This window comes from Falco cherrug, chromosome 9 (assembly GCF_023634085.1).
Source record: "Falco cherrug isolate bFalChe1 chromosome 9, bFalChe1.pri, whole genome shotgun sequence".
Classification (NCBI taxonomy): domain Eukaryota; kingdom Metazoa; phylum Chordata; class Aves; order Falconiformes; family Falconidae; genus Falco; species Falco cherrug.
Window position 1 is genome coordinate 39,244,692 of NC_073705.1, and position 13,528 is coordinate 39,258,219.

The window sequence follows — 13,528 nt, forward strand, 5'->3', positions numbered from 1 at the left end:
TGTCAAAGCACAAGCCAACATTCAGAGGGGACAGAGATGGAAATTAAAGTAATTTGATAGTACCAGCTTATTAAACACCATCAGTATCAGAATCACTCTGTCCAGCTGAGTAACAAGTGATATACTGATAATGTAAGCTCACTTACTGGAGTAAGGATCATGACCCAGAAGATTACCTCAGAGCAGCAACAGCAGGAGGTACTGGCCATTCTGACTAGCCATGCAAACTGTTAAGTATGCCTAATGTGACTTTCTCACAAATATATAAGACAGAGAAAGAGACAGAGAAAGAAAAAGAGAGGAGGATAATAGGAAACTAAATAAAACCTCTAATTCATTTCAAATAAGTCACCTAGTAATAAAAAAGGTTATGAGTACTTTCCCAGGCCACATTTAAGCCATTGGTTCTGTTTATGCAGTTGTCAGTCTCCAGAACCGTCTAATCTCCAAACAGTTAAAATATTAATTTACTCAGTGGAAGGAGTCAAAAGATATATCACAGGATTTAAAATATATTCTGATCTGATAAACCACACATATTACAAGCCAAGTTTAGACCAACTGGTACATCAGTGACATGTAGTAATGCCATGTGCTATCACACAAGTTATAAAAAGGAATTCTCTTTCTGCCTAGGGTGCCTCTGAAAATGCTTTTTTAAATGTCTCACTTCTTTTTGCTTTAGAAAAAGAAGAATATTGGAAGACTCCAAACTGTGGCACTTAGAAAGAAAATGCAAATATTATAGTAAGTATTTTTCATTTAATCTAATTAGTAAAGGCCTTTTAAAGCACAACAAAACCTTTTTGGCACGCTTAATTGGTGGTGTGGGGCTGTGGAAGCTCAATATTTGAACTAAATTTTAGACATAATCTTAAGGTATATGCTTAATGTTAAATAAGGACAATATAGCAAATAAATTCCCATTATTTTATAAAGAAATATTTAGTAGTTTGGAAATTCAAAGACAGGATATGACTAAGCCTATGTTTTCATTAAGTAGTTAAAAAAATTTACTTTCAGTTTTCTTACGTATTTGTTGAAAGGCTAAGGGATTACCTGTGTATATCCAGCAGCATATTCTCATTTAGTGTATCTATATAACTTCATATTGCCTAAGATTTTGTCATTTGGGTGACTAGAGGCAGTCACCTAAATCTTTACTCACCATTTTTTGAAAATCAAAATAGACATTTTGAAGAGACATACTTCAGAAAGTCGCAACCATAATGTTAATAACCCATGGGTATCGTATATGAAAATTGTTCCTCCTGCATAGAGTGGATGTGTTTCATTGTGCGTTCAGCTGTTGAATAGGATTTAAGATGTTTGAGTGAATAGAGAAGTTTTAAGTGGGAGCTGGAGCAGGAAGGGGAGCCAGAACTGCTGGTATCATGCTGTGTTGAATAGAGTTTATGTGAAATGCATTTCAGTTTGCTGACTGCACTGCATGAAAAGAGTATAAACATGTATTTTTTCATACTTGAGATACTCAGTTGTGGTTTTCGAGCTGTGATATAAAACGCATCAAGACTTGGCTAGTTTAAATTGGCATTAGTTCCATTGACTTCCATTAAGAAACAATTTACCCATCTGAGGGTTTGAGCTGGAGGAAAGGGAAGTGTGGAAAATGACAGCTTTCGTTTATTGGCCAGGGAGGGCCAAGAGAAAGAACTCAGTGGAAAGAACTTCCAGAGTTTTCCTAGCCTTAGTCAAGATAATGAAGTTTAAAATCCAAGAACCAGTGAATAATTTGATTCCCAAGAATGAGGCCTCCAATAACAGCCTCCACCTTGCAGATATGGCTACTTTCTGTGCCCTCCCAGGGGCTCCTTTTGATTACATTATTGAAACTATTAAGGAAGTAGAACAGTGCTCCATGCATTATTGTTTCCTTTCCTGGTTTTGAAAAACTTGGGAAAGAAACTCTTTACATACTGTATGCTTCCTAATCCTGAAATACTTTTTCTCTATGTACATCACACAAGAGAAAACTTTTGGTTCTTTTGCAGAGATGTGAAGATCTCTCTGCTCTAGATCCTGAGATGCAGGATATGATGCAGCCAGATGCTTACATCAGAAAATACATGACAATGAATATATTATTAGTTTCCTGTTTTATTCTTTTTATGTTGATCACCATATGTCCAAAGAAATTATAGCAGAGGCAAGCATGGTATTTGAATCTTTAATTATAGTTTTAAAAATATTGCAGTTCTACTTGTCAAATGGCATTTCTTTTAACTTGCTATAGTTTTGTTAGAAAACATCAGGAAAATTAATATAACAATATCTGTTATGTTGTTACTTGGGCAAATACTGAGTTCTGTGTCCAGTCAAAATTAGCTGAAAACTAAGGTGTAGGAACTTTTAAAGCTAAGACTTTAAAATTGTATGTATTGCTATTAACTATTTTTGAACTAAATCTTAGTCAAAAGAGAAAAGTTTTCATCAATTTTACTTCAAAATGTGCAGGCAATGCAATCTGAAATACTAGACTTTTAAGAGATCATTGCTGATATAACTTACTGGAAATTATGACTATTTGTAACCGCAATAAACAAAACACTTCTAGGTTCACGTCTATTACAATTCTTCAGAGAAGTCAGTAGGGATTACTATAGTTATGAACAGACTATTTTAATGCTTATGGTTATTATAAACTCAGAAGACAAAACAAACAGGTTTCTAATGTTGATGAGCTATTTAGAGGCTCAAACATAAACAAGAGGTCAGAAAAATCATAAAGATCACGTCATTTGCCTCTCAGAAAAAGTGATTTTTAATCCTAATGCTGTTTATTACAAAGCAACCACTTGGCCATAAGGCCAAATAAGCATTATTTTTGTTCATTTTATAAAAAAAAAAAAGTTATACTCAAAGGAATTTAATTTGTAACATTTCTGTCTGTTAAAGAGCCAGTTTGTTTGGCTGAGTTTGCTACAAGCTTGTAAGCTTACAGTATTGTTTGTATTGAATTGCCTGCAAAATTTTATCACATTGTGCACATTATTTTTTTACAAGTCTACGGGCTAAAAAATAATGTGGAAGTGTTTTCTGATTAAATTGGAGTTTCAAGCTGACTTTCTTGCTGATAATCTGTCTGGGTTTGGATGTCTCCACTGGGTCATGGGGCATACAGGAGCTGCTGTGTCTCAGTTGGATGCTGTGGAAATGCTGTGCCTTTTCCTGAGACAGTCTTGGGGACAATCTCCCAGGGATCCAGTCCCTAGGACTACTCTTAGATCTATGTCTGTGTATGTTTCAGAGTGACTTTGTTGCTCTAGAACCCTGCCTAGAAGCTGAAAATAGCCCTGTATGCTTCCTTTATGAAAGTAAAGATATGTGTGTTAAGTGGGGACTATCCAGTACCCCTCAAGTGACCATTTCTGAAGGGGATCAGTGATCATATTTAGTGGTGTCCTAGTGGCTTGCTGACATCAATGACAAGAAATCCTTCATCAATCAGACATAGTGATGAATCACTGCTACCTCCCTCATCCAAGAAAAAAAACCAACAGCTAAATGCAATGGAGATTTGGCACAGGTGGCTGCTCTACTGTTTCTGCTTCCAAGTGATACATAGTTGCTTTAGCCTCCCCCTTACAAGCTTGAAGTTTTAAAATGAAACAGCTTTTTGCATGCTGCTAGACCAAATAAACAAAGAAACCTTACCCTAGAGACACCGTCCCAAGATTTTCTGGAGAGAAATACGAGCCTCTAAATAACTCATTAAAAAATCAACAACAAGATTGTCAGCATTTTGCACAACTCCAGTGTCAGTAAACAGAAACAAAAGCTTACAAGATTGTGGCGATTTTTCTTTCCTAAACAGGAGCTTAAGAGTATTGGCATAGATCTCTGGGAACATGAGGAGTCAATAGGTTTCTCTACATATGAATTGTGTGGATAGCAGCAGTGGTTCAATTTTTCACACAGCTATGAGGATTTGATTGCTCATTTCATACAGCTCACTTCCCTTCTGTCTCCAAAATCAAATTATTATTTTTAAAAATCTTTTATTCTAGTGCTAAAGTTGAGACCTACAACATAGGAAATTCAGACTTACAGTCCTCCAAGGACTCCAAGCTCTGACTGCTCACACATAATTTCTGTGGAGCTTCTTAACAACCTCAGGAAGAGAAATCTAATTTTCCATCTGTCCAAGAGTCTTTGTCCACTCTGAATATTTAATCCACTTTTTGACCAGAGATCTCCTGTACTGTAGTTGACAACAAATGGCACAGATTCATTACCACTTTGACACCACATTTCAGTCCATGCTATACCAAACATCTATCAGTTGCTAACTGCACAAAAATAGATCTTAGAGTGTCATGCCCCTCTGGGTTTCAGTAATACGTGTGAAATCATGAGTCTTATCCTGAATTAAATCGCAAAAGCTGAAGAGTACTGTCCAGTCTTGTTTACTAAACAGAAATATCTTTGTTGTAAAATAGTCCCATATTTTTGAGCGATAAGTACTAGCAGAAACACCTGGGTGTAGTTTGAACATACTAGCCACAGTTTATGCCTCAGAGTTATTTTCTTCACAGCTATTCTTCATGGAGTCCTACCATAGGACCAGAGAAAATAGCATGTCCTTATAATTGTCTAGGCACAGGGCCACAGGCTACTACACCTAGCTGATGGTGGAGTCCTCAGCTTTCTAGAGACGCGTGCTGTGTCATCTTCTCTCCTAGCAATCAGCCCCAACATCCATTTCATGTCATGCCTGTTGTGCCCTCTGATACTCAAACGTTTCCTTACAGTTTCTTTTTTCTCCTCATCTGCAAGCGTTACTCTGGTCTAGGACCTTTTCTTTCATTATTTCTGTTCCCATGCCCAAGCACATCCATGCCTTCTTGCTACTGCCTGGGAAGGTGGGTTTTTTCTCTCAAATTGTACTCCTTGTAAAGGTAAGGACTTTATCACCCAAGAAATGGGGTGGGAGAGAAAGCTGAATATCGGGAAAAATTCAGTGTGGCTCAACAGAGAGGGGGCTTTATCATGGTATTTCTGGTTTCCAAACCAGCACGATTTTTTCTTCCATTCCACACTCTATTCCAGTAACGACAAACTTAATTATGTGAAGAAAATGCCAGCTTCCTCTGCACCTCTAAGAAAGAGACCATCTGTGTCATTTTCAGAGTTAGTTTTCCCTTCTGCTGTCTCCCAACCCCTCTGAGAGAACAGAGCCCTCCACCCCGCCTCTGATTACAGGAGCACCTTACTTCTTTCACAGTCAGGTCACCCTGTGCGTGGGATAAGAAATGACACTAAACAGTCCAACACAGAAATTTGCAAAGAAGCCAAGAGTGCTCACCATGAAGCGTTGTGACCAGCCTGTGTGTGAGCCTCAGTTCTGGTGCTCTCCTGTGCCTCTTTGTTCTCCTCAGTGCAGGCTGCTACCTTTCTGCTGCTCTTTACGAAATAGTAAGAAGGCTAATTTTAGGATGCTTCATCATCCTGCCATGCAAAGACACAGTGTCATGTCAGAATCAGCAGCATGTGGCACCACTTGGAGCTGCTATTTTATAAGCTGAGGTTCAGCGTGTTCTCTGCACGGCAGAACTGGCTCAATTATTGAGCTTGTATTCCCATAGGATTGCACCTTAAAAATCAAAGGTCAGTTTCAGCCTGACCAAAACCCCAGTTTAATGATGTGGGAACTGATGTCACAGCATCCAACACCTAAGCCAAAAATCCAGAAGATTACATGGGAATTTCCTGGTATTTGGTTGGCACCTGGCCTGCTGCATTATTTATAATAGAAAAATTCATGTAGTAGTGCGAAACATCACTGCAATAAGAAGAGAATGTGCCACGTGCGGGAAGGGGCTGCACTCCCAGCCCTCTGTGTAGGATGCTCAAAAATGTTCAGCATCTTAAGCCCCAACCTGCAGGTGCCTGGGCACTTATGTGGCTTCTGCCATACTGCCAGGATATGGGGTGGTCACTCTGAGTGCCAGTTGTAGTTTGTGTGGGCCTGGGGATATTGGATCCATGCAAGAGTTTGTGAGCACGGGAGCTTCATGCCTAATGCAAAGGTCAGCTGGTTGTTTCCTTCACTGTAATCTTCCTGTCCAGGTTTCATCCTTGTCCTTCACTGCTTTTCCGTTTTCTTTACATCTTCCATCCTATGAATAGAATTCTTGTGGCTATTTCAGTTACATTTGGTGGCCTGAGAGGATGAGGGGAACAGGGTGTTGCAGGTGTTTGGTTTTGCTTATTGTATTTTAAGGTATGACAACTCAGCTTATCCTTAAACAGCTCCCTTAATTAGACACCTCGAGTTAGACACAGAACTTGCAATATTTTTGATTTAGTATTTAGATAGATTTACCATCACAAACAGGTCAAAAACAGTTCATTTTTTTTCACATCACCATCAGTTAATAAATAATTGGTTTTACTGGTAAGCACATTTGCATTTGAGCTAACCAGAGTCATTACAGTGAGCAGGGTGGGCAGAGGGAGAACTAAAACATACTCAGCTATAAAGTAGCAGACCATATAAAACGTGTGTGTGAGTTATCTGTCTGTGTACATAGCCACTTTCACTAAGAGAACTTCCAGTAAAACTGAAATGGCATAAAAGGTTCTGACTACCTTGTTTGTAAGGCTATTTGCATTCTAAAGCCTTTGTCTTAATCAAGAATATTCTACACAAAAGCTTCACACAAAGGTTAGTAATTTCTCACAGCAAAATGCTGACATCTCTAATTTCATGTTATCAGCTGTTCTGGACACCCATTTCTATTTTCTGTATTCTGTGACACATCAAAGTATAAAACAAAGGTGTTTGAGATGAGGAATTAATGTTTATAAAGTACGTACTGACTGTTGCCAGGAGAAAATGGAGGCAGAGAGCAGAGTCCACCTCTGTTGTTAGCTATACAGAAAGTTTTGTGCTGTAACACCACAGGCTTCAAAACTGTGTTTATTAATTGGAAGATATTTTCCAGTGATAAAGCATAAAGTATACTTTAGTTAACACTATATATTATTTTTTCATTTTTGTATTATCTGAATGGGTGATTAACTGGGGTACAATTTAAAAACCACAATTTTGCTGACAGCAATCACCAGGCAGTAGCCAAGCATTGCTATTTTAATGGTGGCAGGGCAACTGAAAATAGTTTCCTACTTGTTGTGACCATCAGTGAGAAGACTGTGCAATTGTAATAGGAAACCCTTTGTGCTAAGGCACTCCGAAGGAGTAAATGCCTTCTCCAAAGTTAACCAGATTTAAATTTCTTGTTTTCACAGTATTTTGCATCAATACAATCAATGCAAAATACTGCGGTTTTTTGCAAGTACTATAATGGTTGTTGGGAATTTTGAGATGCAAGCATGCTCACGCACAGTTCTTTTGACCACTGTGCCTACAGAACCACATTTTGGCAGATTTAATGCCAGTGGATGCAGAATTGGTTGCCCTGAGTGCCAGGGAGGCCAGGCAGTGGTGTGGTGTCAGAGCAGGTACTCCCTTCCCGCTGCTGCCTATCTTCAGCCCCATGAAGGAAGGGGCTTTCTCAAGGCACTAAGACAGGCAGGATATGGCTTCTCCAACACGGAGGAGTTGCTAAGATAGGTAGTAAGTGGAATGAAAATATGGCTTATACTTTATTTGAAGGTGCATTTGAATTATTTCACTTACAGTAATCAGATTTTAGGACTAAAGTAACTGTTTTAAATAAAACAGCTATGTGTACCACAGAAGGAAGTTGAGGTCTGTGCAACACTGTGTGTTGTTTCAGGCTTTATTATTGTCTTATCATACTATTTTCTCATTTTATTATTATTTTCTCATTTAATGCATTAGGCCAGTTACACCAAAATACTTTCTTATGTAAGAATTGTACTGGGCGTATAATGTTCTCTTCAAGTACATGGACACATCCCCACACGCTGGTCAGAGGACACATTGCACAATGAATAACTAAAATCTACTTCACAGTGTAATTATTCGTAGTTACCACTCTGGTGGTCTCACAAAACAAAGGGAAAAGGAAGTTTAGAAGATAAGGAATGAAATGTTTTCCTCCATTTGCTATGTGTAAGAGCTACTGCTAACCTTCTGTTGTTACATGCAGAATGGGAAAAGGCAAATAACATCTCCTCTTTAAATAACAGACCTGTGTTACTTGCTGCCTTGAAAAGTGCTGCATCATTTAGCCTTTGTCAGCTATGCAGCTCTCTCATTTTCTCAGTGTCTGAGTTTCGTGTTTCTGGTTTGGATCTTTACTGATAAACCTACAACCCCAAGTCCTGAGAAGTCCTGTAGACTCTTACCTATTTAGGTACACAAAGGAGTTTAATGGCTGGACCAAGACATCCCATCTGTTGGGTTGTTTTTTAAATGCTTTCCATTACGGGGCAAAAAGACACCAAACATGGAACCTGCTGTACCCGTAGTTTGCAAAATGATTTGCTGTGAAGTGTGCTTGGTCCTGGCCTTTTTTACTTCCTGACCTACAGAAAGGTGGATCCCAGAATTACTGCAGAGAGGCCGCTAAGTAACGAAACCACATTTGGAATCCCAGCGTGTTCTACTTAAAAAAATTGCCATGGATTTTCCTCCTGGTACTAAGCAAAATCCTAAAAAACTTGTCTAGTGTGTAAATGTATCTTGCCTGCTCCACTGGAGATAGGTGTTCAGTGGAAAAAAACGTTTATGCCCACTTTGCGTATGCTCTGACACTGAGGAGTGCTTGCAACTGGAATGCAGAGTTCAGAAACCTGCACCCACTTCTGTGGGGGGGCGTGCTGTGCTGGCCATGGGCTGGCGGGCAGCAGGGCTGGCGGGCAGCAGGGCTGGCGGGCAGCAGGGCAGCAGGGCGAGCGGGCAGCAGGGCTGGCGGGCAGCAGGGCAGCAGGGCGGGCGGGCAGCAGGGCAGCAGGGCGAGCGGGCAGCAGGGCTGGCAGCGGCCGCGCCCGGGACAGCGGCCCGCCGTGCCTGCAGCCGCTGCCGGGCAGGCGGACCAAGCCCCGCAGTGCGTTCCTGCCGCGCCCCGGCGGCTCCAGCTCCTCCCGCTCACTGAGCGCGCTCCCTCCACGCCCTCGGAGATGGGCCGGCGGCTCCCGCGGGCTCCGGAGGTCACGGCCGGGGAGCAGCAGCGCGCAGCCCCGTCCCGGGCAGCTCCGCACGGCCGGAGGAAGACGCCTCACGAAGCCCTCCTCGAGCAAACCTGGCGGGACCGCTTTGCCCCGGAACATGCTCATTGGGATTTTTTCACTGCTGATGTAAAACCAGTGCTGTAACGCAACGATGGTTTGTGTTTCCAAGCTGCTGTACATTTTTGCGCTCGAGTGCTTCCCCAGTCCCCCGCCGGCCTTTGGGCGCCCCGGGAGGGCGCCGGCGCCGCTCCCCCGAACTCCTCCGGGTGCCGGCAGCTTCTGCCCGGCTGCCTCACAGCCCGGCGGCGGGGCCCGACGCGGTGACCGTGACCGCGACCGCCACCTCCCTCCCGGCTTCGGTCCGGGACCCGCCCCGGCCCCGCTCCGCTCCCGCTCCCGCTCCCGGCAGCTCGAGGACCGCTGCCCCCGCGAGCCCCGCGCTGACGTCACGCCGCGCCGCCGCTGCGTCACCGCCCCTGGCCACGAGGCCGGGGAGGCGGGCGGGGGAGCGGGCGCGCGGTGGCCCCGCCCGCCAGTCGGCGCCTGCGCGGGAGCGGCGGCCCGGCCCTGTCAGCGCTCCGGGCTGGGGCTGCTCACGCCCTCGCGGTGGCCGGAGGGGCCTGCGGCGGGCGGGCCGGCCTTGGGCGCGGCCTCGCGGCGCCGTGGGGAGCGCAGCGCAGCGGGACGGAGCGGAGCGCCTGGCCTGGCCTGGCCTGGCCGCCGCTCGCCGGTGAGTTCCGTCGGGCCGTGACGCGCCGCTGTACCCCCGCGGTCCCGCGCGTGCCGCCCTTCGCCCCGCGGGGCCGAGAGGAGAGCGGCCGTGCCCGGCCCGCAGGGCCCAGCCGCGGGGCCGGTCGGACGGCGACCGCGGTAGCGGGGCGGGACGGGACGGGCGGCGGCGTCCGCGGCGCGGGGAGGCGAGCGCGGGCGGCCGGTGGGCCGGGGCGGTTGGGACCGTTACGGGCGACGCCGCTCGGCAGCCGCGGGGCGCGCTGAGGGGACGGGCGGAGGCCCCGCGCCGGCCACCGAGCTGCGCCTTTCCGCCGGGGCCGCCCCCGCCCCGCCCGCGCCCCCCGGCGGGGCCGGCCGTGCCCGGGGGAGCCGCGCCGCCCTGGGGCCGCGGGGCGCTGCGGGAGCGGCGGTGCCCCCGCCTGAGGGAGCGGCGGGCTGTGCCCGCAGCGCCGGTACCTGCGCCGCGCCGGTACGGAACGAGCGGGGTGGTTTCCCCCGCGTTCGGTATTTGGTGTCACTGGGCTGCTGCTGACGTCACGGGTGGTAGCATCCAGCAGCTGACACCGTGAGCTGGCTGCCACGGCTACGCGCAGGGGTGAAATACTGCCGTGATTTGCCATCCAAGTGCAAAACTTACTTGGCTGCTGTCTCTGAAGAGAAAAAAGCACAAACACCACACACACACCCCCACACACACCCCGACGGGAGCGGATAGCTGTGCCAACAGCAAGGGGAACTTTCCTGCTTTTTGCCCCACTGGAGATGGAGATAAATCTTGACGATGAAAATCTCAAACCAGTGTAATAATCACGTGTCTCTTCTAACTTCTTGTGTTGCAGGTTGGAGCTTGCACTGCAGTCACTGCTACAGATGTGTCAAAACTGCTGTTGCATAGCTATGTCTTAACCGAAGACGATTTCATGTTGGTGTCCCCTTCTGAATGTGGTAGGATATAGCTAGGGAAATACTTGATCATGCATCATCTCCTGAGATAGGTAAACAGAATGCAATATATTTTAAGCTGTTTGGGGTTTTTTGCTTGGGGTTTTTTTTTTGTGAGATCGCAGGTGTAGGCATCTTCTTTACTGTGTTTTGATGTTTACAAAGAAAATAGTTCATCCTATTGTGCTGGCAAGAATTCTGCCCTTTGGTTTACGTAATGCTTAGGTGCGAACTGATGGCTTGCTTCTCTGAGCAGTTCTTTGTTTAGGCGGTTTACATGTGTTATGACCTGGCAGAATAAGATGGAATGCATTTGTAAGTGCATTGTATTCCACGTTCCATTTTACATGCTGTCTTCCAAATAATGGTCACAGATGAAAATTTGTAGCAGTTTTATACTGTGTTGCACTGATTTTTAAATTGCTCTGAAAATGTGTGGAAACTTATGTCGCCGAAGTGTAGTATAAGTAATAGTGAAAACATTGTCATAAATTCTTTTGAGTGCAATACTGAAAATGAAAGAGATGTGTAGCTTTGTATCCTTTCTAAATAGGTGCAGAGTTCGTCAGCACAAATACTGGTAATTGCAGTTTCGGCATTAGGCACAGGGGTCTGCGTGGGCAAGTTTGTGTGTGTGGCCTCCAGTTAACAGTAGAGTAACGATGAGGCTGTAGCCGCTTTTGATTGCAGCACAAGAGAGGGGACTTGAGTTTCAGCCATGTATTTTTAAGTTTGGTTGCCTCATAGTTGTTTAAATTTAATGGTTGACACCATATTATTTGGGTTGTGTAACTGGATTGATCAGAGCTGACCAATTTTTTCCAAGCTATGAGTCAAGTGTTGTTTTTGGGGATGATCTTGAGGCTGTACACAGTGCTTTCTGGAGATCCTTGTATAAAGAAACTAGCCTGTACTGTCTCCTTAAAAAGGCGTGTGAGGTCATTTCCACCGGCTAAAATTGGTTGTGACTGCCATTTGTATAGATCTGGATTAGGGATTAGAGAAGTTCTATGAAGAATATTTTAAGTTTTTGAAACTAAGTTATATAAAACTGAGGACCTGCACATCTTACAAGTTGTATTGGAAACGGGAGGGAAAACGTTTTATGCAGAGTTAATGTAAATACTGTGCAAAAAGTAAATCACACTCTTAAAAAAGTGTTTGATGTGTTATATTGGTATATAGAAAGTGAACTTGTGGATTACATGCTAGATAGAAGGTAATATAAATGTTAGGGACAATACTGACAAACCCTACTTTTTTTTTTTTTTTTTGGAACAGCTACGCAGAAGGGATATTCTAGAAAAGCAAAGTTGGAAGATCTCTGTGATCCAGAGAAGCGTAAACATGTTGTGCTGGGGAAATGCATCGTTTGGACAGCTTGGATTGGGTGGAATTGATGAAGAGATTGTTTTAGAACCCAGAAAAAGTGACTTTTTCTTAAATAAAAGGGTCAGAGATGTAGGGTGTGGACTGAGACATACTGTTTTTGTCCTGGATGATGGGACTGTTTATACATGTGGTTGCAATGATCTAGGACAACTGGGGCACGAAAAAGCCAGGAAAAGACCCGGTAAGTTTAGAATTAATGAATTGTGGAGAGTGTGTGGTGGTGCATGTAGTTTTTTATCTTTTTATGCTACATCAAACCCAAGGTTGCCAGTGTCTGCGCATGTGCTGAATTGTATGCATATTAGTTCTTCCAAGAACAGGTATATTTTTAATTTGAAAAGCATACCTTTGCTTGGATTGCATCTTGTGACAGTTGGAAGCAACCAGCTGTGAAACATGGCTGTCCCCCCATGTTTTTGCCTGCTGTGCAGCTGAGTACTACCACTGTTTTTTATTTCCAGCATAGAATTGCTTTACCTAAGGCCGTGGAAGACGCTGGCTGTCTTTAATCTGAAGGGGAGGTGACCTGCTTCAATACATGGATTAGCATTGTAGCATATGTATGGATTTGGCTACTGGAATATGGTAGAAATGAATACCTGGCATACCGTCACTGAGAAACGTCCTGTGTGGTTTTAATTATCTAATATTTGATGTAGAGCAGGTCTGGTAAAAGCAATGTTCTTAATTCTCTGTTTTTTTAAGAACTAACGATAAAACTTCTGATAAAAGACTTTCCAGCATGAGCGGTGCTACAGGAAGGGGGTTTGGAAAAGCCTGAAGGATGCAGTGTAAAACTTATTTGGGCTTTTTTCTTCCTATCTATGTTAGGCACGTGTTTCTGCTTCCTGCTAGCGCAGTTCTATAGCAGAAGTGGGTAAACATCTTGCAGGGACTGCAGAGGAGTGTGCACATGGGCTCTTTTCAGAGCTGTGCATGTGAGTCATATCTGCGTGCTACTGAGAGATAGGGAACAGTGCCTCTGACAGTACTTACAGCATAACATAAATGGAAGAGGCTTAGTAAGAGTTTCTTCTAATCACCGCTAGAGTGATTTTTCAAGTTTCTTGGGACAACTATTGATAGAAGTATTTCAGATGGAAACAAGGCATTATGCAATATTTTAGCAGTTCTTCCTTCAGAGTTTTGGCTTTGGTACCAAATAAAGATTTTTTTTGTGTAGTTGATAAGTAACTTTTTAAAACTAATTTGGACTTCTATTGGGTAACAGTAAATGGATATTAAAACTGATGAACTTTAGTCCTGTGCAAACTTCAGCTTCGTGAACATGAATTCATGATTCATGAACACGAATGACTCAGCGTATCAAATTTACTCT

General features: G+C 44.0%; 1 protein-coding gene across 6 annotated transcripts in view; it reads left to right on the plus strand.

Annotated features, from left to right (window-relative positions):
• Positions 1–726: 726 nt before the first annotated feature.
• HERC4 (HECT and RLD domain containing E3 ubiquitin protein ligase 4) overlaps positions 727–13,528 on the plus strand; it is a 44,435-nt gene continuing 31,633 nt past the window's right edge. For 2 of the 6 annotated variants that reach the window (XM_055720269.1, XM_055720272.1), the window contains exons 1-3: positions 9,707–9,853; positions 10,695–10,850; positions 12,079–12,370. In XM_055720269.1, the coding sequence (XP_055576244.1) occupies positions 12,145–12,370 (226 nt within the window). In that variant the 5' untranslated portion in view covers positions 9,707–9,853; positions 10,695–10,850; positions 12,079–12,144. Of the gene's footprint in view, positions 748–9,705; positions 9,854–10,694; positions 10,851–12,078; positions 12,371–13,528 lie in introns of those variants that run through there. The other 4 variants (XM_055720270.1, XM_055720273.1, XM_055720271.1 and 1 more) reach the window with 3 other exon arrangements.